General features: G+C 53.6%; 10 protein-coding genes across 10 annotated transcripts; 3 read left to right on the forward strand and 7 right to left on the reverse strand.

Moving 5' to 3' along the window:
- Positions 1–36: 36 nt before the first annotated feature.
- On the forward strand, positions 37–1,736 carry Z517_06132 (dihydropyrimidinase; the record flags this gene model as incomplete). The annotated part of the gene is made up of 4 exons (XM_013427874.1): positions 37–207; positions 295–419; positions 471–902; positions 980–1,736. 4 exons carry the CDS (start codon positions 37–39, stop codon positions 1,734–1,736), a joined length of 1,485 nt encoding a protein of 494 aa, XP_013283328.1.
- Positions 1,737–1,871: 135 nt separating this feature from the next.
- On the reverse strand, positions 1,872–2,330 carry Z517_06133 (uncharacterized protein; the record flags this gene model as incomplete). The annotated part of the gene is made up of 1 exon (XM_013427875.1): positions 1,872–2,330. One exon carries the CDS (start codon positions 2,328–2,330, stop codon positions 1,872–1,874), a length of 459 nt encoding a protein of 152 aa, XP_013283329.1.
- Positions 2,331–3,215: 885 nt separating this feature from the next.
- Z517_06134 (uncharacterized protein) lies at positions 3,216–4,341 on the reverse strand (the record flags this gene model as incomplete). The annotated part of the gene is made up of 2 exons (XM_013427876.1): positions 3,216–3,911; positions 3,982–4,341. 2 exons carry the CDS (start codon positions 4,339–4,341, stop codon positions 3,216–3,218), a joined length of 1,056 nt encoding a protein of 351 aa, XP_013283330.1.
- Positions 4,342–6,916: 2,575 nt separating this feature from the next.
- Z517_06135 (uncharacterized protein) lies at positions 6,917–8,512 on the forward strand (the record flags this gene model as incomplete). The annotated part of the gene is made up of 1 exon (XM_013427877.1): positions 6,917–8,512. One exon carries the CDS (start codon positions 6,917–6,919, stop codon positions 8,510–8,512), a length of 1,596 nt encoding a protein of 531 aa, XP_013283331.1.
- A 1,199-nt stretch (positions 8,513–9,711) lies between these two features.
- Z517_06136 (uncharacterized protein) lies at positions 9,712–10,203 on the reverse strand (the record flags this gene model as incomplete). The annotated part of the gene is made up of 1 exon (XM_013427878.1): positions 9,712–10,203. One exon carries the CDS (start codon positions 10,201–10,203, stop codon positions 9,712–9,714), a length of 492 nt encoding a protein of 163 aa, XP_013283332.1.
- Positions 10,204–11,363: 1,160 nt separating this feature from the next.
- Positions 11,364–12,221, forward strand: Z517_06137 (uncharacterized protein; the record flags this gene model as incomplete). Its single annotated transcript, XM_013427879.1, has 1 exon — positions 11,364–12,221. One exon carries the CDS (start codon positions 11,364–11,366, stop codon positions 12,219–12,221), a length of 858 nt encoding a protein of 285 aa, XP_013283333.1.
- A 1,250-nt stretch (positions 12,222–13,471) lies between these two features.
- Z517_06138 (uncharacterized protein) lies at positions 13,472–15,787 on the reverse strand (the record flags this gene model as incomplete). Its single annotated transcript, XM_013427880.1, has 3 exons — positions 13,472–14,594; positions 14,644–14,753; positions 14,858–15,787. 3 exons carry the CDS (start codon positions 15,785–15,787, stop codon positions 13,472–13,474), a joined length of 2,163 nt encoding a protein of 720 aa, XP_013283334.1.
- Positions 15,788–16,474: 687 nt separating this feature from the next.
- Z517_06139 (uncharacterized protein) lies at positions 16,475–18,655 on the reverse strand (the record flags this gene model as incomplete). Its single annotated transcript, XM_013427881.1, has 4 exons — positions 16,475–17,220; positions 17,276–17,350; positions 17,406–17,879; positions 17,932–18,655. The coding sequence occupies 4 exons, from the start codon at positions 18,653–18,655 to the stop codon at positions 16,475–16,477; spliced, it is 2,019 nt and encodes a 672-aa protein (XP_013283335.1).
- A 1,359-nt stretch (positions 18,656–20,014) lies between these two features.
- On the reverse strand, positions 20,015–21,259 carry Z517_06140 (uncharacterized protein; the record flags this gene model as incomplete). Its single annotated transcript, XM_013427882.1, has 3 exons — positions 20,015–20,433; positions 20,493–20,647; positions 20,889–21,259. 3 exons carry the CDS (start codon positions 21,257–21,259, stop codon positions 20,015–20,017), a joined length of 945 nt encoding a protein of 314 aa, XP_013283336.1.
- Positions 21,260–22,713: 1,454 nt separating this feature from the next.
- Z517_06141 (uncharacterized protein) lies at positions 22,714–24,812 on the reverse strand (the record flags this gene model as incomplete). The annotated part of the gene is made up of 3 exons (XM_013427883.1): positions 22,714–23,919; positions 23,981–24,447; positions 24,530–24,812. 3 exons carry the CDS (start codon positions 24,810–24,812, stop codon positions 22,714–22,716), a joined length of 1,956 nt encoding a protein of 651 aa, XP_013283337.1.
- Between the last annotated feature and the right edge of the window lie 982 nt (positions 24,813–25,794).

A 25,794-nucleotide genomic window follows, 5' to 3' on the forward strand; every position in this document is an offset into this window, starting at 1 on the left:
TTGGCGCAGCTGCCACCACTAAACTGCTTGTCCATCATGGACGGCTTCGACCTTCTCGTCGTCAACGGACTCGTGGTGACTGCCTCCGATACGGCAAACTACGATATCGCCATCAAGGATGGCAAGATCGCGCTTTTGGCCCCGCCGGGCGTGCTGAGCCCGAGTAGCGCGAAGAGGGTGATTGATGCCGAGGGAGGCTATGTCATGGTATGCTGTATTCTGTCTTGATTGTCCGTGTTCTGTTGCGCTGGTGATGATTTGGAACACTGAACGAACGGCGTCCCGAGTTTGTAGCCCGGTGGCATTGATTGTCATGTCCACCTCGAAGAGCCCGCGCTGTTCGGCGGCAAGGGGAGGAGCTCGGACAACTTTGAGACTGGTACCAGGAGCAGTATTTGTGGAGGGACCACGACGATAGTGTACGTCGAGACCACCCGTACAGGGGGCCAACGCTGATTACCACCTCTCAGAGCGTTTGCGCCTCAAGCGAAAACCATGCCCTCCCTCCTCCAAGTCCTCGAGGACACGCAAGCCCGAGCCAAGGACAACTGCTACACGGACTACTCGTTCCATATGCTCGTCGGTCACCCGGGAGAACAGGCGCTGTCGGAGTTTCCACGTCTGCGAGAACTCGGCATCTCTTCGCTCAAGATATACATGACCTACGCGGCCCTGCAGCTGCGAGACGACGAGATCCTTGACGTGTTGCTGGCGTCGAGAAAAGAAGGCATCACAACCATGATTCACGCGGAGAATGGAGACGTCTTGACCTGGATGACCAAGAAGCTGGAGGAGCGCAAGCTGTATGCTCCAAAGTACCATGCCACATCTCGGCCACAGATCGTGGAGACGGAGGCAACGAATCGGGCGATTGCTCTGGCCGAGCTGATGGATGCTCCTATGTAAGTCGTCACTATTACATCCTCCTTTTGCAGAGCAAAAGGCATGGGCTGGTTGACTAACCAGCACGCCGATCCAGCCTCGTTGTCCACGTGTCATCGCCCAGCGCCGCAGCCCATCTTCGCAACGCCCAGACGCGGGGACTGCCCGTGTACGCTGAGACGTGTCCACAATACCTCTTTCTGACCCGCGACGACCTGGACAAACCAGACTTTGAGGGGGCGAAATGCGTCTGTTCCCCCCCGCCTCGCGAGTCTGCCCACGACCACGACGCCATCTGGATAGGTCTCGCCAACGGCACATTCACCGTGCTTTCGTCGGACCACTGCCCCTTCATGTACGAAGACTACGAGAAGGGCAAGAAATCCATCATCAGCGCGGAGTACCCCGAGGGCCGATTCAGCGGCATCCCGAACGGATGTCCCGGGATCGAGACCCGTCTCGCACTGACGTTGAGTGCGAACAGACTCCCGCTGCAAAAGTTTGTCGAAGTGACCAGCACCAACGCCGCGCGGCTGTACGGTTTGTACCCACAGAAAGGCACAATCTTGCCGGGCGTCAGCGACGCCGACCTCACCATCTGGTATCCGCCCGGCAAGCTGGGGACGTTCAAGCTCACAAACTCGATGCTCCACCACAATGTGGACTACACTCCCTTTGAGGGGATGGAGCTCAATCAGTGGCCGAGGTATACCATCCTCAGGGGCGAGGTGGTATGGGACCGGGACGGCGGTGGGCTGCTGGGCAAGAAAGGGTACGGTAAGTTCGTCCCCAGAGGGCCGAGCACGCTGCCGGGCCCGAGAAAAGCGGGTGAATGGGACGTGAGTGTTTTCTAGGATACTTCCACACTAGAGAAGAATGGAAAGAAATTTTGTCCTAGACGAAGGTCATTTATACATATTGTTTTACGTTATCGGCTTTCGCACCGTCTCTGTACATCTTCCACATTGCTTCTTCTCGCTTCACCTTTCTCACATCTTCTGAGTTGCATCGCTGGTCATTTGACCATTATCAATTTCGGTATACCTGGGCGGCGGCGGCTCCATTGCGAGAGACGCATCAGGCATGCCCGAAGAGACGGCGGCTCGAGGCCCAGCGTCATGCTCAACATCAGCGACGTCCCGCACGGCTATGGCTGCTGCTTGTTCAGGACCACAGCCACCCTGCTCCGGAACAATGTCTCTGATTGTCTCCCGCGCCGCTCGGTCACGGTAGCCTATGTAGCCGCGATAGATGCCTATCGCGGCGCACGAGAGGCCGCCCGTCGCGATGGCCAGGGGGATCCCGATCGCGGGGTGCAGTGTGGGTTGGCTGCGGCTTTTCTGGCAGCGGTAGCACTGGCATGGTCCCTGGGAGTGTTGGTGGTGCTGATGGTGGTTGTGGTTGTGGCTGTGACCATGGTTGTGGTTGGCGCGATGGCAGCATGACATGTACGACTGGCAATTATTTTGCTTGTGCCGGTGGTGGTGGTGTTGGTAGTGGTGGCATCGACCTCTCGTCTGGTTGTGTGTGCATGCCGTGCTCGAGCTCAGCTGATGATCCGGGTCCAGATGACATTGTCTGCTTGGCTGGCATGGCTGGATGCCACGGCAGCAATGGTTTGTGGCCGGTCCTGGGCCCTTTTCGTCACCATATGTGTTTCCCATGATCAAGTCTCTTGTCTTCCTATCTACAAAGTACCGCGTGGTGGAAGAATGATCAGAAATCAATGAGAGTGGACGGGGGTTATATACTCTGTGACGCATATGCACATTTCCCTCCTCCTCCGCCTACAGTGCGGACCACTACCGTGGACCACGCATTAAATGACCAACATACCTCTACAGATCCATCGAAGTGAACCAAGATCCCAACCTTTTCCAACGACGTATCCAAAGAAAGCGCGGATGAACTCAACATCCGACGTAGACTCTCAAGTCAGGGGATCGAATTTGGCGTCCCATAGAATCGTTGCTGCCTGCTGCAGATCATCTCGTGGGCAGGAAAGTATGTTATGGCGACTGACATAATTGGAGGTGAAATGCCCAGTATAAGATTCACGGGGGAACGAGGGACATCAAGTGAATGAAGATGGCACGGATGGTGAGATGGTAAGATGGTACTTGGTGGTGGAGATTGCAGTCACGGCCGAAAGCCTCGCGAACAAGTCCATTTTCGGCTTAAGGCGCGAAGAGGGTCTTCAAGAGACACCAACATTTTGGATCCATTCTTTTTCTTATGCCAGTGACGTTTACACTACTTGGAACTATCCTTTGACGACTACATCAACACCTCGTACAGGCCTGAAATCAAAAGGGATATCAACCGCCGGCGGCTCAGGCTTTGCCCTCCACCAGGGGAAACCGCAGCTCCAGACCACCTTGGTGCGTGTAGACGCCCTTGAGATCCCCGACACTCCGTCTCAGAATCCACTCCTCGCTGGTCAACTCCATCTCCTCCTTCTGCGTCTGGGGCTGCTTGTCGATGAGCCCGCCCTTGAGACGCCGCAGCACCACGGCGTCTTCCGGGCGGGAGAAAAACACCAGGCTGTGTCGGTCGATCTTGTCCTGCGGGGGCATCGGCGGCACAACGCGATGGACGTTGGACCGTAGTAAGCCAGCGGTGAACTTGACCAGGGCGTCCCCCAGGTTGACCACGGCCGAGCCAGGCACAGGACGCACATAGACCCAGTCGCTGGTGTCCGGCAGGCGGATCTGCAGGCCGCCCATCCAGTTGAACAAGATGGTCAGGGAGCCAAAGTCGGTGTGCTCGCCCAGCCGAGCCCTCTTCTCGTCGAATTTGCCCGGTGCAGACTTGTTGAAGCGTACGTGGTCGCCGGATCGCTCCTCGATGCGGTGCAGCTTGGCTAAGGTGCCGATGGGGAGTTCAAGGTTCTTCTCGAGGTGGGTGAACATGAGGTCGATAGCGGCGCGGCAGTTGCGGGCGTAGTCGCCCAACAAGGTCCAGTGCTGCTTGATGAGGTCTGGGCAGGGCAGCGGCTTGCAGTTTCCGACGAGGTCATCTTTACGCATCTAGAAAACAGCGAAACAAGACAGTCAGCGAAAATTGAAAAGACGTTTCAGAGAATCGGTGATGATTGACATTGTAATTCTCGTTGCGCCCGATCGTACCGTCTTCCATCTCCCGCTCACCCAGGATCCGATACCCAAAGAAAGGGTCGAGCTTTTCCCGGGCAAACCGTTCCTTCTCCTCGTTGGGCAGCGCGTGGAACTGCTTCTGCACGGCATGGAGTTGTTCGGCTTGCGCCACGATCTTCTCACCCAGCGCGGACCCTTCCATGCTCAGGTAGAAGAAGCCGAGCTCCTTGGAGGCCTTGAAGAAGGTGCGCGACTCGTCCTCATCGTAGGCCTCAAGTTTGGGGAGTGAGATGGAGACGAGGGGTGCGGTTCGTAGGCCTTCGGCGAAGGGGGGATATTGATCGTGCGATGTTTTCAGGACCATGGCTGGATGATTGTAGGCGTGAGTGTGAGTCTGAATATGAGTTGGTTTTCGCTTGTGCCCGTGCTAGCTAGGAGGAGGTTGGTGTATGGATGTACGTACCGAGTATTGTGACATGTTACGGTACATATAATTTTCCCTTCCCCTCATTTCCTCACTTCCGCGTCCCTCCTGTACTATACAACAAATCACTCTTTTCCCCCCAACTTGTTGTTTCGATCTACGATCCAGTCGTGCTTGCGGTTACAACTCCAACGTGCTTGTCCCCGACCCCCGCTCAACTCGGCTTGTCATGTTTGCCCTAATTGCAGCCACGCGGCGTTGCCAATGAGAGGGAAGCGCAGGGACGGCCATTCTCCGACAAGCGTCATGACAACCGTGAGAATCAGCCCACGATCATTGACCTCTGCAAGAGTGCATGTACCTTTTTTCCATACAAGGAGTCTTGCTGGTTATCCCCGGACATCAATTAGACGTTTTGAGTGTTCTGTTGGAGTACTTCGTTAGTGGCTTGTTGGCTGACATTCGCACCAGACGAGCATTTGCTCTGATAACATTATTGTGCTACCTATTTTCGCCTAATACGACCTCCTTTACGATCCCGTGTATCGACCCGAGCTAGAGCTTCAACCTGTACCTCCTCGCAGTCCAACTTGCAGTCAAGTTCCGCAGCTCCAAAGTCAATAACGTCCTTTCTCATCGCCTGTACTATTCTGGAAATGCTCGAATGTTTCCAATATGCAGGCATAATTAGGAAAGATGACTCGGAAATTTGTAAGACATGACATGGTTGATCCAACCAAGTCGAGCGAGAGTGATATTTCATGAACCATTTGGAGGGGTCTTCTTCGTACGAGCGAAATCTTCACTGCCATTGATACAACTCTTTCAGTGTCCAGTAGAACTGGTCACCACACATCCAGGGAAAATCGAAGAGTCATGGACGGTATGAAAAGTCCTTCAACACGCCTCTCAGGAAGAACTAAACTCTCAGTCACGAACGGCTTTCAATTGCCGGATTCTACGGCTCAGAAACTATGACAATAAGTGGGTGCCCAGGTTCTCGCATATAGTGGTGAAAATCTCAAGTTGCTCTGAAAGAAGACACGATGCACTCGAAGTCTGTGAAGGTGGAACAACGCCATTGCCAGTGATCAGTCACAAGAACATCCAGCACCTCAAGAGTAGCAGTATGCGAAACGGAAACCTAAGTCCGTTGGCAAGACTCGACACGGAGATCGAAACACACAGATGTCCCCAGGATGGAGTATGTGTGTGAGGGAGTATATCACCCATGACAATTGAGAATTTAGCCTGAGATGCGGCATAGTACACAAGCTGGGGGGCCCATCAAGCATTTCGCTAAATATGCTTTGACACTTGCTTGATTCCAACCTCTCTAGCAGTTGATCAGGAAGTGATGTACTAGCCTGGCGCTTTTCCTCACCAATGTCCTTCTCTGCGGCTCCAGACACGGCTCTGTGGCAATGGAGGTGATGACTAGCCAATGCAATCGCCTGCGAGAAGCTTATATCGTCCGGCTAAAGAGACCTTCTCACGCGCCATAGCTCAGCCTATAGGCAAATTTCGATACCTTCCCCCATGGGAGCGCGCCCTTGGGTGGTTCTTCTCTGTCAGTATGAAGAAACTCCCCGGCTGCTCGGCACAAGGCTATGTGGAGAGCCTCACCAGCTCCACCTGCCCCAGTGATGCGGGGAGAGAAAGGGGAAACAGCTGCTGCTAACATCATCTCCATCATCCAGTGAACACGCACACGCGCTAGAACTGTTCAAGGGTCAAACCTGCTTGTGGTTTATCAAACCTAAAGAAACTAGTGCTTCTAGCTTCAACAGCGTGACCAATTCCACCAGACCTCCTCAAGCTTCCTCTGACGTACAATAGACCAAGTGGGAAATGGCCAAAAGGTTGGAAAAGTTCGTCCAATACGACAACAAATTCTGTACATCTTGCGCGCTACCTGGCCGAAGCAGAGACAAATGGATATACAACGCACAAAACCCATGACCCCGGGACGTAACACAGGACGACGATCGCCTCTTTCCCCCTAAGGAGTTCTCTACCGAGGATTTCTCTCCGTTTTCGTGTTCTTGATTGTGAGACGAGACTCTCTCTTTGTACCTGGTGACCTACCCGGACCATTTACTTCGTTGATCACCGTCTCGGTTCTCCCCCACGGGGAATAAACATACAGGTTGGGGAGCCAGACGTGGTGGGTATGGGTCGGCCAGAAGAGGAGGCGGGGGGTGAACGGTACACTACAGCATGGTCTTGTGTGAGCATGGGGTCACTGGCGAGGATTGCCATGCTGGATGTCGAGCTAAGCTAACAATTGCTGCCACTACAACCGCTGGGGCTTGTGTCCTAACCCGGTGCAATGGCTAATTATCTGGGACACTGTTGGAGATATAGCTTTGAATATGGATACAGCTTGCTACATAAGCTGGCAGCTTTGTCCTTTTCGCAACCTGGGAAGTCTCAGTCAGTCGCTGATTCTCCCCGTCCCTGATCTCCTGTTTTCTCCCTTCCCCCTTTTCCATCCCATTTACTCCGCATCACAATGGATTCAGCCGTTCACACCACACTCACCGTGTCGGAGGTTCTTGCATTGGAAGACAAGAAAGGCCTTGGCCTGACACCCGCGCTGATCAGGCTCTACCTCGTCCTGGCCCCGGCCACCCTGGTGGTCTGCGCTACGAATGGCTTTGATGGCTCCGTCCTCAACGCTCTTCAGGGTATTGACAGGTGGAAGGACCAGTTTGGGCATCCAGACGGGGCATTGCTCGGGATAACGAGCTCAGCATATGCCCTGGGTGCGATAGGGTCGACACCATTCTCTGCCATTGTATCGGACCGCTTTGGCCGTCGATGGTCCATCTTCATCGGCAGCATCATCATGATGCTCGGAGTCGTCCTGCAATGCGTGAGCAAGAGCATTGGCTTGTTCATCGGCGGCCGTGTGGTCGTGGGCTTCGGCATCAGTCTTGCCCTGGCTGCTGCTCCGATTCTTCTCGCCGAATTGGCCCACCCACGACACAGGGTTTTCTTCTCGGCCATGTACAACTGCAGCTTCGCCCTCGGCTCCGTGCTTGCGGCATGGGTCGCGTACGGTAGCGTCAACATCCCGAGCTCGTGGGCATGGCGTCTCCCCACGCTTTTCCAGGCATGTCCGGCACTTATACAGACAAGTGCGATCTGGTTCCTCGACGAGTCGCCTCGCTGGCTGTGCTACAAGGATCGAGGCGACGAGGCCTTTGCGATCCTGGTCAAGCACCACGGCGGTGGCGACCCGAACCATCCCCTGCCCATTGCCGAGTACCACGAAATGTGTGAGGCCTTGCAACAGGAGAAGCAGATGAAGCACCGCGGACTCCGCTTGTTTGTGCAGACGCCCGAGAACCGGAAACGGCTCATGATCCTAATCGCCCTCGCCGTCTTCGGCCAGTGGAGCGGCACGGGTCTCATCTCGTACTATCTCCCCAAGATCCTGGACAGCATCGGCATCACCGGACAGCAGGAACAGACGCGGCTCAACGGCATCGTCACCACGGTCAACTACGTCACGTCGTTCTGCGCCGTCATCTTCGCCACCAAGGTCGGCCGCCGGGTCCTGTTCGTCGGCGGCGGCACCTTCATGTGGCTGTCGCTGGTGGGGTTCGCGACGTCTGTGGCGCTGTACAACGAGCACAAGTCGACCAGCGCGGGCCGGTCGTCGCTGGGCTTCATCTTCATCTTCAACACCGGCTACAACTTCTGCCTCATCCCAACTCTGTACCTGTACTCAACCGAGATCCTGCCCTACCGCCTGCGCGCCATGGGCCTCTCCATCTCCGTCTTCACGACCAAGGCGTCTCTCTTCTTCAACCAATTCGTCAACCCGATCGGGCTCAGCTCCATCGGCTGGAAGTACTACTTTGTTTATGTCGCGTGGGTCGCCGTCGAGGTCCTCATCATGTTCTTCTTCTTTCCCGAGACAAAGGGCCACACGCTCGAGACCATGCCCGAGGTCTTTGGCGAGCGCGTCCTGGACAACAGGGACAAGAAGATCATGGTCAACGACGACGATGATGTCCACGTTGTCGAGTTGGGCGGCGGTCCCAAGGGGCTGGATAGGTCCAAAGGGTATATTGAGCATGTCCAGGATGTAGGTGTCTAGACTGGACTACCTGATATGAGACACGCTGTGTCAGAAGGGATGAATTTGAAGCACTGAGGATCAAGTGTCATACAGCCAATGCAGAAACAAAGACATGGAGGGTTCGGAGGTTGAAAGTCGGGGCTACGGTCCGCTGAGGGCTCTACGATAGAGACGGGGAAAGTAAACCCCCTAGAAAATGTGCTATCGGGCTTTTCATTTCATGGTCCCGATTCTCGATGGCGAATTTCGCGCCGTGACCGATCGCTAGGCTGGATGTGGTGTTCGTTGTAAAGTTGCTGGGAAAAGGCCTCGGCACGTCCTCCCTCCCGGCACCCTTATCCGCCTCCTTCTCCTGAGGCTGAATATCTTTCATTCACAAAGTACTGGTCAGATGCATCGAACCTTAGGCAAGCATATTCATAGCCCGAACACAAGCCAAGAAAAGTGGTTCGAAGAGCATATCATTTCCACTGGGGAACCGAGGAAATCGATGTGTGACGATAGCCTGACGCGACCTCGTGCTGTATTCCAAGTGTGTAGGGACAAGTAGGTAGGGAGATTGACAGCGTCAATGTGCCTGTGCCTGTGCCAGTGCCAGTGCCACGGGACTGGGATCGCAAACAGAGTTGCGCGGGAGTGGTTCCACGCGCCTGGAGGTCTCCAGGCGGAGGCGACAAGGCCAGGGCGAGACGAGGCAAAAAGGCTTAGCTCAGTAACGAGACTTTCGGTTGTGATCGGGGGCTATCGACTGGGCACACGCGAGGCTGGCGATATCCCGGAGGTCTCCTCACGCCACAACCCTTTTGGGTGTCCTCGGGGTGTGAGAAAATGGTTCTAGCTTGAATAAGCATCAAATTTAAGCATAGAGATTGCATAGAGGGTTAGTGTTGCCGGAAATGGAAAGAAGGTCATGTTCACAGACGCAGGTGAAAGAGAAGAATGAGTTGAGATGTCAATGCGACTGACTACTCGGTATTTGTAGTGCCAAGACTCCTTCCCGCACATGACCTTCAACAAACCCTCTGTCATTACAAATTCCCATCCATGCTTTCCCGCTAAAATGCATCGAAATGGCGCTAAAATGACACTAGCAATTTGCATCATGCGAGTCATTTTCCCAACTTCATCCCCAGTTCCTGGTTCTGCTGGTTCTGTTTCCGTTTCATTCCTGCAAGTCAACACCCTAAGCACCCCAAGCCTCCTCGGCTTCGACCGAATCAAATCTCTCGAACTTCTTTGTTCCTCTCGCTAACGTCTCTCGCTGCGGCGACTGCTCCCAAGGCCTCTGTGATCAGGTGGATTACATGGTGCCGCCTGTCGCCCAAGAGCTCTTTGCCCAGGCTGTACGCTCCCACGGCTTCTTCCAAAAGCCGTCTGGTGTGGCCAGGGCCCTCCAGGTGCTCGTGGTGATGTTCATGATGTGAGTGCCTACGTGGGCGAGGTGAATGGCGATGATGATGTTCTTCATCGCTGCTGCTGATGTACTCGTCTTCCTCGCGTTCCCGCTTTTGCTTCTGGAGCAGATGGAACGCTCCGACGGCGACCGCTGCGCCAACAGCAGCCTTGACATAGTGCTCGTTGGCGTCCTTATAGTCCTCGGCGACTGCTTTGCCCAGTTCGTTGGCAGCATAAACACCACTGGCGGCCATGACGCCTACCTCGAAGTTGGTCTTCAGGGAGTGCAGGCCATCGTTGTGTGGTTCAGGCATTGCTGATTCTCTTTCTTGATTTTTTCTTGGTCATGAATATGGATTTGTTCATGGGAGGATAGAGCCCAACGCGTCGTCAAAGGGGAACAGACTCAAGCTCTTATACTTGTGGGGTACGAGGTGGAGAAACTTCTGGGTCCCTCGACATCAGGTGCTCCAACAGCGATCAGCCTGCTGGATCGGCCCGTCCAATGGAAATATTGGGCTTGTTGACGTTTACGAGCATCAGGTTGACAACTCGAAACTCGACCACTTTGCAATCAGGATATTAGTTTACGGCCCTTTATTCCTGCTTGCGAGGTTGCTCGGACGCCTTTTCACAGCAGGTACGATGCGAGGCTGAACTCTCGAATGCGGCCGGTTACTGGCGATTGATGCCATCTCTGGCATTCCCCGGGCGTTGCCATGCGAATCAACTGACCTGCATCACGCAAGGCACGGTTGCCTACACCTCAAGGAGGGCAAGAGCAGACTGACCAGCTTCGTATGCCAAAGTACCCTGCCGTTCGACGATCATACCATGGCTACAATGGGAGGCAGAGCCAGCCACAAACCATTTCATACGAATCAGTCTCGACTGCGTCGGGGACCAACCCTCCACCATGAAATCCGGACTGTGTGCCAAGGGAGCTGCCCGGTTACAACATGCCCATTCTGATGATAGTGTCCTACCCAAAGAGGCACGCTGCTGTTCGTATCTCGCTGGTGGCTCAAGTAGGCAACAGCTCCAGCTTGGCCACACCGGCGGTCATGTCCCCAGACTTTGCTAGCTCACGCGACCAACAATTTGATGAGCTTCCGAGGCTCTTTTTCCATCACACCACACATAAATGCCAAAATACAACTACTCTAAAAGCAGCCATCATTCAAGGTAGTCTTAATACCAAGACACTTATTGTACGAATAGGGAATCGCTGGATGCTTCAAGGTGGAGTGAGCTCCGAAATGGTCCGCTTTGCCACGTGATCATTGGGTTCGATTCACCGGTTACAATGCCTCGCCATCAGATATATATACTCATGTGACCAATTGTTGGTGGCCCCAAGTGTTGGAATACGAGGATACATAAAGGGGTGTATGTTGGGACACCCGAAGCGAAAGACAGGAAAATAGGGAGTGTCTCTAAATTCTATCATATCAGACGATATAAAGCTACCACGATGTCTCCATTGAACCTCAACACAGTGCTGAAACCACCACATGTCACATTCGATTCGCGGGGCCCGTACCACCGCTCGTCTATACGCTCGGTGTTCGACTACCTGGGTTCCGGGGAGCTTGACTCGGTCTTCAACCAGAAACACCACCGCCGCCACAGCCAAGGGCAGTCGGTATATGAGGAGGATGTCGTCTTCCCGAACTTCACCGTCAGGGAGACGGCCGAAGCGTACTTTCTAGAAGGGGATTTTCCGGGCATCCACAACCCGAACGACATCAGGATCGAGAGACTGGGCTCTCAAGGCCTGCATATCGAGGCACACGTGCCGGAACTCGACCTGTACCACGAATGGGGCAACAACTTTGGGATCTGGCCGGGCAGAGATACGCGGGTGGAAAGAGGGGCCAGCGACACCGCCACGGCTGTCACCGAGGGTGGTGGACACGGCAGTGGTGCAAAGCCCAAGGCCGTCGAAATGAGGAGCCGCTCACGGGATCGCGACCACGAGCACGAGCATGACCATGGCCATAAACATGAGCACACCGACGCCGGCGAAAGCGGCAAGCCACGCAGTAGCGACAACGACGCCAAACCCTCGACCAAACAGGCCGATCCTGCGAGACCCAACAAGCTGCACCGCAGAGAATCTTCCTCGTACGGTGACATGGACGAGCCGACGACGACGTTGCTACTCTCCGAGCGCCACGCAGGCCGGCTTCTTCGATCGTTCAGTTTCCCCCAGCCGGTCGACATGGACAGGATGAGAGCGCGGCTCAAGGACGGGGTGTTGCGGATCGCGCTGCCCAAGGCGTCGGTCCGGGAGAGGCAGTCGAGCTATAAGATTGAATATGGTGGGTGAGTCGTGGAGGCTGGCCGGTTTGTGCTTTTGGGGTGTTACTTCGACTCGACGTGTATACGATACGATGAAGGGCGGGGAGGTGCTCGGGAGCTTTCTGTTTTGTCCGCTCAGCAATATCCATGTTCACCCTTGGACGTCGAGCTTAGGCTTCTCGTCAAACAGTCTTGGTATTTTGATTATGATAGTCCATCGAAGAACCAACTCCCACGGACCAAAACTTGCATCAAGGTCATTATTTGGGCCACAGGGCGCGGTCCATAGAGATTTTGTTCGCTCAGCCTCCGAGCTGTCATTCGACTTCGAACCGCTCATGACTGTACGGGAGGCTCTCGGCCCGGCCCAGAGCAACAACACCATCTCAGTCACCCGTCACCGGTCACCGTTTTGCTCCTTGTTTTTCATTCTCGACGAGGTATACGTATTATGGCGGGAGCTGAAAGTCCAGGCTGTGCTCGGGGCATTGAAATAGGCAATCACCCGAGCACCACCTCATGAGCTGCACAAAGGCGGGTTCGAAGTCGAATGTTGGTTTTGGGGCCTCGTTGGATCCACTTTTCTCTCCCTGATCCCTCCCCCCCTCCCCCCTTTTTTCGGTAAAGCCTTGCGCCATCACACACTTGATGTTTAATGTTTGATGAGGCAGCAAATACAACGTACAACGTACTTACTTTGGTGTATATATATATGTACCTCGTAGCAACTGACCAAGCCACCTTCAACCACTCCGGTAAGCGGTACGAGGGAGGTCTAGACCTCTAGTCGAACCCTTCTACATGTTCTACTGTAGGTCACCGGGGTACGTAGATTGTGTAGTCGGCCTTGTACGTTCCCTGCTGGCGTATTATCATGCACTGGCTCAGCGGAAGCCATCTTCGATCAGATCCGTTACGTACCTCAATTGTAAGTGCTTTACACGGCCTTGTCCTTTTCTTTCAAACTCGAACCCGTACTCGTCATTGACTCCTCTCTCGCGCTCTCTCTCTTAGGTGGCTCCTCGTACCACAGTTCACAATATATTCATAAGTACGTTTGTCATTCAGGGTACAAACTCCTCATCATTCACAGCCGACGAGGATATTTGTACGTGTTCCGTTTCCAATCCCAACACCACAGCTCCGAGCCGTACCATGAATTCCGCTTCCGGTTTTCGTTGCCGCATTCTCATCGCGATATCGTAGCTCAAGCAGACCAAAACCACCCTGGGGCCTCTGTCACAGTTGTCAATGGAGTGCATTCCCCCTATCATCAGGTCACGTCCCATTATTGCCATCCTCAGTAGACGTCTTGATCATGTCTGACCATACGTTGGATTCTAGCTGTGAGTCATCATCACTGTTGTAAACCCACAAGTCATCCACGCTTTGAAGAGTTTGCTGATTACCCTTGGCCTCATCACCGGGCCAACCCCCAGGTGCCGGATAGGTACTTTCGACAGAATAGTATTGGGCCTTGATGCGAAAACCACAGGAATTGTGTACATCCATCGAGTCCGTATCTTTGCGACACGACAATTGGACGTACCACTGTCTGTCAAGGAAATGTTCAGGAAATTCCTCGACAATTTGTGGAAGGACGCCGCACTCGATCGGTTCTTTGGTGATATACTTACGTTGGCCGATGAGGTAGCTGCCAATATTCACCTGTGCCCTTCCCAGTATCTCTAACCAAAGGTTCAAGCCGGTAGTCAGAGCGCTAGCGGCACGCTCTGGCTCCCAGCTACCATACCTGGATACATAACAACCAATACTGGCTCTGGCGGCAAACACGAGCGGTTGTTCTGGGCGCATAGCCTCGACCATCTCGATTGCACCAGCTTGCACCAGTCGTTCGAGCATGATTCTGAGGCAATTCAGATGTTCGTCCTCGACAAATGGCAGACGCGGGAGGAGACAGTGTAAGACGGTCATACCAGGAATGATGTCGATTGTCGCCATCGTCGGCAGATCTGTGATTTTTGAGAAAACGACGTATATCCTGCGAAGATTGGCATGCCAGATGCAACACTGCATCAGCATCAAGGACATATAAAAGAAATCCAGTTCCTGACCGGCGAGGTTGATTCTCTCGGGCGCTATCAGCCATTGAAAATCTTCTGGCGTGATTTGGGACAGATGGCCAGCTCCCATGTGCGTAGCCTCGTCAATATAATCCGCACTGCACGACACCGGCGACCAGCCAAACTCAATGCAGATGTTTTCGTGCTCGACGAGAGCACGCACAGTGTCTGAATTCGCCACAATTTGGGGATCTTCCCAGCAGAATTCGGTCATGGAGCCCTCCCAATAGATGTTCCATGGATTTACATGGTCCCAGAGGGCCATGACCGACGCCTCTGGAAGGGGCATGCCACCCACAACAAAATGCAGAGCAGTTCTAGGGAAAGTGGTCAGCCCAAGACAGCGAGACCGGGAAAGAGGCATACAGTTGAATAGTCGTGCGTCCGCAATAGCCCCGAAGTACCGTCATAGTCGTGTCTGCACCTGCGTCAAGAAGGATACGACACACATCGGCATGTCCGTAATACGCAGCAACCTGAAACATCCTGATGGTCAGTAGTGCCACAGGTGGTGAATGTGCCTCCTCCTCCTCAGCTTGTGTGGCAGCCCGACTCCGACACAATTTTGGGCTCGACTCACCATTAAGGGAGTTACTCCTTCGTATGTAACATCTGATGCGGAAGATTTCCCTTCGGCAATGGACCTCCCCACGCCGATCGTGTCGCCTGCAGCACAAAGGTGAAATATCTCTGCGTCAGGTGGAACAAGGCGGTTGATTTGTAGCGTCAGCTGGAACCTTTGTGGACGAGAGTCAAACATGAAGGCAACCAAGTTGTTGAACATCCAGGACGCAAATGAAACAGACAATTTGAGACCATTCTCGGCGGTACTGTTAGTAGTCTCAGCTCCATCCCGAGAGTGCTTGCCTCTGATATACACATTTCCTATGCCAATATTGTACTTGGCAAACCAAGAGCTGGAACTGGTATTGGCAATTCTCCTCTTCGTAGCAAACGATTCGAGACCGAAAGATGTCGTACAAGGAAGACCAGCTGCCTCTGAAGGTCCTTCTGCGGTGGACTCTTGGAGTACGACTTCCCTCTGGGGGGCACATGGTTTCAAAGTTGGATTGGTCAATATCGCAAGGACGAGGGTCGACTTGGCTCTCTCGAGCGTACTCTGTAATTTCACAAACCGCTTCCTGTTAAAGGCAGCCTCGACCTTGGCCCAAGTCATGACCCGCCTCGAGCTTGAAGTTCGCATCGTGCTTTCGAGTTCTTGCGCCATGTGCCGGAGGATCTCGAGGACTTTCAGGCACTGGTCGACGGCCTGCTTCTGTACCAAAGTCGGCATCAGTCGAGTTTTGTCCGCCGCTCCAGAGAGGTGGAGGTATTCGGCGAGGATGGTACGCAGGAGGTCGGCTTCGTCGAGAATCTCGCGCATCTCGACGGGTGCGTCGCGAATGTTGGCCCGCAGTTCGTGCAGCTTCTGGGACACTTCGAAGAGCTGGAGCGCGAGGCTGGCGAGGCCCGCACCGCCGGCTACCACGCCCAGAACAGCCTCAGCCATATCTGTGGAGTAGAAGACAGAGAGATCGAGTCCTGGGAGGATCGTCGAAAAGCAAAGGGGGAAGTGACCGGTCGAGGCTCTCAGAGGGAGAAAGTGCTCAGCAGATATTAAAGCACGAGCGGCGCATCATCGATACTTTCTCTCCTCATCCCCTAGTCTTGGTATGAGCCAACGTATTCAAGACGAAGGAGCAAAGGCCAGAATGAAAGGAGGCAAAGGGAGTGCCATGATGGAAAGCAAGATGGTGGTCACTGCGGCAAAGTCAGGCCTGCAATATGTGCCTGATGAGGCTGAGCCGGTTGCGCTGGTCGAATAACGATTCATCTCCTGCGCCCCCGAGAATCAGCCTAATGGCTACAATCAGGCGCTGGGTGCTGCATCTCTTCCAATGTGTATCAGTACTCGGTATAGGTGGACTAAGCCCGAGTATGCATTGCAACACTTCTCAGCCTACTCAGAGATCCTAAGGCTACAGGGTGTGGTCGAGCAAGGTTGGTATTACTATCACTCAACTTTCCGCAAATACTCTGGTTATCATTACAGTCACCAGGGAGAGGATACATCGTTTCCCTTTAGCACAACTGCTTGTCATATTGGGTTCATATCCGCCAACACCAACTGAAGAGGCCTACCACTCCCAACGCCATGCTTCCGTGGCAATTGGATGGGTAGCCTTGAGAGCCATACCTAATGACTCCTCCGAACCTGGTCAGCAGTCTCTTCATCAATAACTTCGAAATTGGCATCCCGGATCTGAGGCTCGTGCTCGTGTTCCAGCCTCTCTCGCTTGTGTTTCTCCACCTTCTTGATGGCTGTCTCGGTCAAGGCCTGTCTCTCCATCTTCAAGGCCACGTCCTTCTTGCGCGTCTTTCGATCTCCAATGGCGATCAGGATGCCGCCCGTGATATTGCAGGTGATGGAGCACGTCAGAATTGTCGCAGTCAGGGCTTGCGGACGGGTGTGGTAATCTATCGCCCACGTACAGGTACCGAGCGCGATCTGGAAGAGTGAATGACAGTCCAGTAACACAACGATCGCCACCAACAAGCGTAGCGGGAAAGCATAATGGGTGCCTGTCTCGTGGGGCTTGTAGAAGGAATGCGATTTGGAGAATTTGGCTTGGTGGTGTATGAGTCTTTGCTGTTGCTTGTGCGTCAAAACAGAAAACTCATGGTCTTCTGGAGCCCCGGACTCTGGGTCGGCTTCCTTTTCCGATTGAGCAGGGAGATCGTTGCGGTCGTGCAGTTTCGGTAACCCCTTTTCTCGTCGCAACCTCCACGTCAGGTGGTGATAGTGAGCAATAAAACACATGTGATATGTGTCGACCGCTCGAAATGGCGCCATGCCATCACCGACGAGTGCAAAAAGAGCAACAAGCACGTTGTCGATTACGTTGATTGTGTATTCTTGTCGGTCTCCGACATAGATCCAACCTAAGAAACACGATCAGCATAGGATATTGCGTCCAGAGTATGCATTCCAACCTACCGATCAAGAAAAGAACCCAAGCCAAACCAAACAGGGTAATTAGAGTTGCATATAAAAACACGAAAAATCCAAGTGCTGTTATCACAGTTAGCAAATAGACACGAACACGGGCAGCTTTTGACAAACTCACGTTTCTGAATATATTTCCCAAATGCAACCATTCTCTGTTTAAATTTCGATCGTTTGGAGTGTAGCATGTGCCTGACATGATCGTCGAGAGCCTCCTTATCTTCTTCGCTCCATCCTTCTAGAGAGACGCCATGTGGTAGCACGGCGAAGTGCGAGTCCGTGACCACAGACGAAATGCTGTGTGTGCGTTCCATCTGAGGTTTGCGCTGGTATGACCAGGTCCGCTCCATGGGGGTCGGCTCAACCGACTCCTCTTCTCCCGGGACTGCTACGGGGGGCTCCTCTGAAGGAGCCCCTTCGGTGCCAGCTGGAGGCACACCCACCGCCTTTTCTTCAATCGTGTCGGGTCTCCGGGTCTGCGTTGGTCGACGACTCAGTGTGTATGTCGGTCTTCGGTTTATCCATCTGCCCAAGTCTGGGACAAACAGCGAATTTTGGACGTTGTTTAGCGTAGTCAGGGTCGAGACTTCGGGGTCTAGAATTCAATCAGCATTGCCCAAGTTTACAAACTATAACCCATGACTTACCGAGCACATCGAGCAAGTCGACAACTTCGTTTTCGTATTCAGGTCCTGGCCGCTCTCTCGAGGTATCGCTCATTCTGCTAATGATGGAGCGTGCAGCATTGCCGATGCTCCGTCTCCTACCTGGAACGCCGGTCACGTTCTCGTGCATGGTGTCGCGATCCACGGCGCCATCTCCTTGATCCGGTGCCGATGGGGTTTCGGCAAGAGTTGGTAGAAGTGACTGTCGCGTACTTTGCCTCGTTAATGTGCCTGAGCCCGAAACACCCAAGTTCGTACGTTGTGGTGCAGAATTGCTACGTCTTCTGCCAGACTCGGAGCGGCTGGGAGGTCGACTTGATGCTGAATCCCCATCTTGTGCTGCCTGTCGCAGGTTCGAAGAGGGCAGTCTCCTAATCCCGACTGGCCGCAATCGATTGATCTGAGGAGGGGTATAGATGGTTCTCGTCACGGTCGGGTTTGTGATGGTGGCATTAGTTATAACAGTATTGTCGGGCGAGGACGCAACGACGGTAGGGGTTTGGTGCGAAGGTTGGGTGGAGGTTATGGTATAGGGTCTCCCGCGATGGGGAATGTGTACGGTGGTCGTCGTAGTCGTGGTGCTGGTCGTCGTGGTGTTGTTGGTAGAACTTGGTCCGGCCGGCGATTCGGGTATCGAAGGGAAAGGCTCGGTATTGGAGTTACTGACGGAGCTGATGCGCCGCGAGCCAGGCTGTGATGAAGACATTGCGTGACCACTGCCCTCGGGGACGCTGCATCAACGACACGAGTATAGCGAGGTTCCACGCGACGGGGGACAGAGATACTGGAGAGGCGCAGGTATGCGAGGGCGCAGGCGTAGACAGAGAGATCTGACTGAGCGGAGTTGAAGTTTGAGTTCCCAAGTCCAGCGATCCTTCAGTGAGATGGCGACACGCAGTCAGCCCGCCACCGGTCAACGCCCACTGAGAAGTCGATAACACGGAGTATAGGGAAGTCCAAAACGGAGGAAACAGACACAGCTGATCAGAAAAAGCGGATACAGCAAGATGCCGATGAGGTTGCTGGAAAGAGAAAGCCACACAAACACCAAGTTTGGGGCAGCGTTGGTGGTCGGGGCTTGGGGGACTTTTCCTCTTTCTGTGCCTTGCCTGGCATTGGCCCAGCCGCCCTCCAAAGTTTTGTTTTCGGGCGGCCACCTCCAGTCGATCCCCAGTGAACCCAGTGGTGCGCGGCGCCTAAGCAGAATCGATCGAGGAGAGGAAATCTCCCTTGGGCACGCCTAGCGAACTAGCCATCTGACTAAACTTGTGAGATTGATTCTACTAGACACTAGTGTCTTGACTTGAGAGAGCCTAATTGGGTTAAGCAAATAATTACCCAATCAACCTGCAGGCTAAACTCTTTTCCCTCAACCCTAGTGCCGCTAGGCTCATGTACAATGACACGGCATTGACGTCGTTGTGCACGCTGAGTCACGCCGGCGACCGTGACAAACGCCAAGACATCAACAATCCAATCTGATCAAGGTGCCCAGATCGACATCATTTGTCAGCGCTTCAGTCCTCAGTTGAAAACTCTCCTCTCCAGACCGTCCACATGTTGTCCCTTTCGGGCCGTTCAAGGCCTCTTATTCCGGACATCCGGGCGGGCAAGGCAGCTTTTGTTTAGGAACGTCTACTAGACTACCATGACGATGGGAGTTTATTATACATATGTATAAAGATATGCCTTTCTGTCTTCGAGGCTTTTTCACGCTTCTCCAGATTTTATCCATTATTGATGTTTTGCATAATATTGATCACTTAACATGGACTGTGATTGGTCAAATAGGTGGTGCTGGGCATTAGCATATAAGTACCGAGTACGAGTACGAGTACGTCAGTGACTATGACTTGAGATGCTCCTCGCCATTATTTCTCTTTCAAGTTGTTCTGGAAATCCTCGGCTAGTGCTGAATGGAGATGACTTTTCTCGCCATTTTTCATGCTTTGATCCTCTAACTACAAACACTAGCCTCACCCCCAATGGGCTGGCCGTGGTTGATGTACGAGGTAGTCCAAACCTCACCAATACCTCAGATTTGTGCTCTTGTTGTGATGATACCCTAGAGTTTGGAGTCTTTGAACCCGTGCGCAAACGTCGGGGGATCATTGTCCACCTCCTCTTGCAGCCACTTCACCATGCGTCTCGCCGCCCTGCGAGGGCCCATGCCATCAGCATATCCCATGAAGGGCTCCATGTGTGTATATCCCATCAAGTCGACGATGCGTGGGTGGATGCTGTCCAGCTTCCTCGGATCGACAGCCAGGATTTGATTCTCGATGGGCCGGACGAAAGGCTGGCAGTACTGCACCGTGGCGCTCTGGCGAGGCTTGTCCGAGAAATTGGCTCCGCCGCCGTGCCACAGGGTTCCGATGAAATAGATGACGCCTCCTTCGGGACAGAGCGCTGGGATGGTCTCTTCGGGCGTGCCTCGTCGTGAGCTGTCCCATTTGTGGGAACCGGGGATGACTCGTGTAGCACCTGATAAGTTCTCAGTCAAGACAGGAAGACAGCGGAATTGGATTCGAAAAAGACTTTACCGTTCTCAGCCGTGTATTCGTTCAAAGCGACCATTATCGCCGTTCCAAACGGCAGCCTTGGCCGGGGAGACTTGATGTAATAGTCATCGTGATGCAACGCCTGGGCCTTCTCACCAGGGTTGATCGAGATGGTGTGATATGCCGATAGCAAATACCTGTTTCACATGTGCGGCCGCTCTGAGTCAGATGGGGATCAATTTGAACGAGTATAATAGATATGTCCCTGTTTGTTTCCCTGTCTCTGTCTCCATCTTTATGGGAAAGCCCACCGCCACTGTCACTCCAGCATGCCGAATGCCGTTGCACAATATAGCTAGAGCCACAGCCCTATCACGCACGGGCACGAAACGGCATTGAACGGGGATTAGGACGCCAAAGAGATAGAGTTATACATACCCCGGATCGAGGAAGAAGTCGTTCAGCGCCAATACGCGAGGAAGGATGACAAACTTGTCAAACACCCTCGTCTTGTTGAGCAGCGAGTAGATGCGGTTCGTGTTGAGGCCCTCGAAGCTGTTGCGGCCGGTCAGCGGCCGCTGGCCCGACGAGTCCTTGTGGAGAAGACGCGTGATTTCGTCGCGGGCTTCGCGGGCCTCGTCCGCGCTGAAGCAGTTGGGGATGACCACGTAGCCGTGCTCGAGGACATGCTCGATGTCGGCGCGTACGGCCGGGTCCGAGGGCAAGGCGCAACGAGCGAGGGCTTCGGAGTAGAAGTCGAACGAGCTGGTTGGGGACTGTGTCATTGGTGTTGACGTCGGTTGCGGCATGACGGATTTGGACTTGGAGAAATCAAAGTTCACTTTAGTCGTTACGGGAGAGTTGAAGCAGAGTAGTAAAGATGCAATGCAATGCAACGCTAAGCCAGTCACCCAACAGCCGTAGTACTTACGTTGTTATATACTTTTCAGCCAGGCGGGAGTCGAGACGAAGGAGCCTCGTTTAAAGTGCTGAGAAGAAGCAAAAGTAATCCTTGCCTGCTCCTCCCAGATGTTCCTCTGCCTAGGCATAAATTCCCCGCATCTGGACCTCAAGGCTCAGCTGAACGAGACTCAGGAGTGATGTGAGCGAGTCAAGTCGAGGCCCTGCCGCTACGAACAGGAAATGAGGAGCAGAAGCAAAAGAAGCCTCGGTATTTCTGGAGCAGAGGATTCCCTGATGCCCTACCAATTTGATATTAGTAGTGGCGATTCACCCCTAAAATATCCTCAGCCTTGCAGCGACGAGCCGAGCAGATCATAGATCATAGACCTACGATCCACATCAAGTTTGCCGACGACCGTGTTATTGCCAGGAAATACCCGGGCACCTAGGAGAATGCAGTATCTTGTGTATTAGTGATTGATCAGTCTGGGCACCCCACTACCGAATGCGGTAATATCTCTATATCATGTCTCTTGAGAAGCATCGGTACCTCGCTGGTGACCCTGGCTGTGGCCAGCACTGGGTTGATAGAGAGTCGATAGTAATATTGAGGTCTTTTGATCGAGGCGCGCGCAACGAGATCAGACCATGCGTCTTGGGAAGGAATCGTCGGGAAAGCGGCCGCTCCTCGGCCGCAACAACCTCGAGGGCCTCCACCGACACGCAAGGGCTGATGACCTATGAAGTATCAACCGTAACACCTCCGTGAAGAGATTCTTCGTTATAGCCGCTCTTGCTAAAGCACTCGACAGTATCAGAGTATTCTACTCGTAGCACCTCAGCTCTACGACCTCGAATGGCAGATGCCCCTCGCCTATCCATCCACCTCCCTCCCGTTGCTTGTTCACACCGACAACCTTGATCAGACAACCCCGGACCTGACGCCGTCCTGGTTCGGGTACAAGGCATTGCATATCAGTCTAAGTCGTCTTTCTATCTGCTTGTCTGAGGATCTTCTTGGAGGCTGAGCTTGCTCTATATACACAGGGCAGGGCAAGAGAACGGGAAAAAACAAATGACAACGTGGTGTGGTCTGGTGTCGTGGCGTGAGGCACACGCACAAGGATATAAATGACACCCTTGACTCCGAAATTGGGCTTCAACGCCATGTAAGAGCCCGTCGTGATGCGGATTCCCAGCAGACAACACTTGTCCTGATGAAGACGCAAAAAAGCAACAGCACCGAGGGTTCATCCACGGCAGCTTCGAGGTTGAAGGCGGGAGGTGTGGGATCTCAAGTCCAATCAGTTGAATGTAGGTCGATCGAGGTTCAGCGGGCCTGAAACGGACGGGGAACGGGTTACCAACAGCGCTTCTGTCCGTCTTCAGGGCGCCATTTCCCAATCCCGTCAACACGGACACCTCCGAGCTTCTCGATGTCATCCGCGTCGACAATTCCTCGACCGTCAAAGATCCATTTAGGCTCTCTCATGCTGTAGACGATGCGAGCCCATTCGACTGGGTCCGTGGAAATCGGGCCTCTGGCCTTTGACCTGCAGTCGGGGCAGTTGTCCACGCAATCTGGTTGAGCAGCTAGTCTGTAATTTGCAAAACTTGCGCCCAGGTAGTCTTCTTCCTGTTTCGGTGACGCCGATCTTCTTGCAGGTCGATTCGTGGGGGAGCTTGTTTCAGATGCGTTGCTGCCGCGAAGCCGTTGAGGCGACGTTTTAAACTGGTCACAGTCTGTTATGATGAGTATGGCGTTTGACTCCATACATGCCTCGTATGGATCCGTGTAGATCTTCACGGAGGAGATTTCACCTGCGAAGCCCGGTCGATTGCTGACCGTTGCGCTGATCTCCCGGAGCATATCATCTTCGTCGCAGTAGGGATCGAAAATTGCAATTTCCGCAGGTTGTTCGTCCAACAGAGATCTGATCACGTCGACAGCGGGAGATTCACGCGCATCGCTAGTATTCTTTTTGAATGCGAATCCCATCAAAGTGATCTTCTTGCCCACCAGATTCTCGTTGAACCTCTTCAGCACTTTTCGCGCAAAGCGATTGCGTTGCATGACATTGATCGAGTTGACCTGGCTCCAGTAATGGGCGACTTCTTCCAAGCCTAGAGATTCTGCCAAGTACGTCAGACTGGCAATGTCTTTCCTGAAACACGAACCCCCAAAACCAAGACCTGCTTTCAAAAATTGTGGCCCTATCCGAGTATCCAGACCGATGGATTTCGCGACCTCCTCGACGTTTGCGCCCGTCGCTTCGCAAATGGCACTGATTGAGTTGATGCTGCTGATTCGCTGTGCGAGCATGGCATTGGCCACCAGCTTCGAGAGCTCAGAGGACCACGCATTGATCTGCAGAATCTGGGAGGAAGGAATCCATGCGGCATACAAACTGGCGAGAGCATCCGCCGCAAGTTTGCCTGAAGGAGTGCCAGAAGATCCAATAATCACACGATCGGGTTTCATGAGATTTTTGATCGCTGTGCCTTCGGACAGAAACTCAGGATTCGATAGAACCTCGAATGGCTCGCCGGGTCGCAGTGTGTCGAGCTGGTAATAGGTCTCCGTTAGAAACCCACTTGGCCTCCCCCACGCGAAACGGGTCACTTACCGTGTTCCTGATGCGCTGGGCGGTTCCACAGGGGACCGTGCTTTTCTCGACAATGATCGTCCCAGGCTTCGCATACATGGCCACATCCCTGACAGCGCCATCAAGAGCCGTCATGTTGGTTGCTCTCCCTGCTCCCACTCCCGTGGTCTTTGTGGGTGTGTTCACGGCCAGAAACACCATATCTGCGGTGGAAATGCTGACTTGAGTATCACAGGTGAAGAAGAGATTCGGCCCGCGTCTGGAGACGTAGTCCGAGTCGCCATTGCGGTCTTGAGAAGCAGAATTGCAGTCACCTGGTTCCTTTATGATTGCGCCATCTCTTGTCAATCGCACAATCTTGTTCAAACCGGGCTCATGAATGGGCAGGTGAGCGGAGTTCCATCGTTCAATGCGTCGCTGATCTCTATCCAGGACCTCGACACCAACCTTTGGGTTGTGCAGCGCAATGACGGCAGCAGTAGGACCACCTGAAACACGCGGGGATCGATTAGTTTAACTCGATAGCTCACATACTAAGTAATTCGTGTGCGAGCGGGGTCATATGCATACCGACGTAACCTGCGCCAATAACACAGACCTTCCTCACATCGCTGGGGACTGGCGCGAACAAGTCTGCAAACGAGGGAATGAAAGGGCTCTCGGCGCGGGCTGAGGGCGAATCTAGTCTGCGTCTCTTGGGCTCTTCCAGAGCATGAGCGAGACGCGTCTCGAATGAATCTTTGGGATGTGAGGGGCGGAACAACGGACTGCTGTCCGGCGTCAAAAGACCCGTAGAGTCGTTGCATGAGCTGCTGTCGGAGGTACCAACGAGCGATGGGACAGCGAATTCCATGGCGACAGCAAAACACTGGGATTCAAGTCTCCCTATACTCGGGTCTGCTTAGGAAATGGGAGAGAACAACAACAACCAGAAGTGAGATTTGACGGGATCAAGCCATCTTAACCTAAGAACGAGCACGACTTGGATGGGCACGGCGGTGACCAGCACCGACGAAATTGAACAAGCCCGCAGATAAGAGAAGCCTGGCTTCGAGTAAAAGGCACAGGCGGCGCCGCAAGCAATTACAACATGCCGGCTTTTCACCAGGGTGGAAGACGAAAAATGGGGCAAATGTGTGAAGTTTCGAACAAGACTCACATGGTCATGGGCACGGCGATGGTCATGAGCGGGTGTGTTGTGCTCGAGGGAATCAACAAAAAGGGCGACTGTATCAAAGGCACCAGAGCACGCGCAGTCAATGGACGCATCTGAGTGGCTGACAACGGACGATGCTGGAAATGTTCGCGTTGACACTGTCGACATGTCGGGAAGCCTGCTGTTGAGCGCATGCGCCCACGTGGGAGCTGTCAGCCTCTTCTACGCGTCCGAATTGTCCCTTGGTCGGGGTCGCCACCGTCGGCCTAAATCTTGTCTGGCACGCAGCTCGTGACCCGAGGGGCGCACGAGGATCCGGGGATCAGGTCCATAAAGAGGCATGATCTCGGAAGCGTAACATCTCACAGAGTGGAATCATAACGAAAGGGGCGCAAGAGGCGCAATTGAGATAAAAGAAACGGCCGAAGGTGAGAGTGAGCAAGACAGAGAGGCAACACGTGCAAAGCGACTTGGGACCTCGAATGAAAAGTGACTAAGTTCCTGCATCTTCCTGTCACTCACTTTCTCTTTGATTTCCCCCAAAACAAGACAAGAAAGACCTGAAAGCAAATTTGCATCACATTGAAACTCCAGGACTTCAGGTTGTGTGGTGCACACCCGATAAGGAGCATCCAGATAAGGATAAGGATAAGGCGAGGGGCACACTGCGCCTGGGGTT

Source organism: Fonsecaea pedrosoi (assembly GCF_000835455.1).
Source record: "Fonsecaea pedrosoi CBS 271.37 unplaced genomic scaffold supercont1.4, whole genome shotgun sequence".
In the NCBI taxonomy this organism is placed as follows: domain Eukaryota; kingdom Fungi; phylum Ascomycota; class Eurotiomycetes; order Chaetothyriales; family Herpotrichiellaceae; genus Fonsecaea; species Fonsecaea pedrosoi.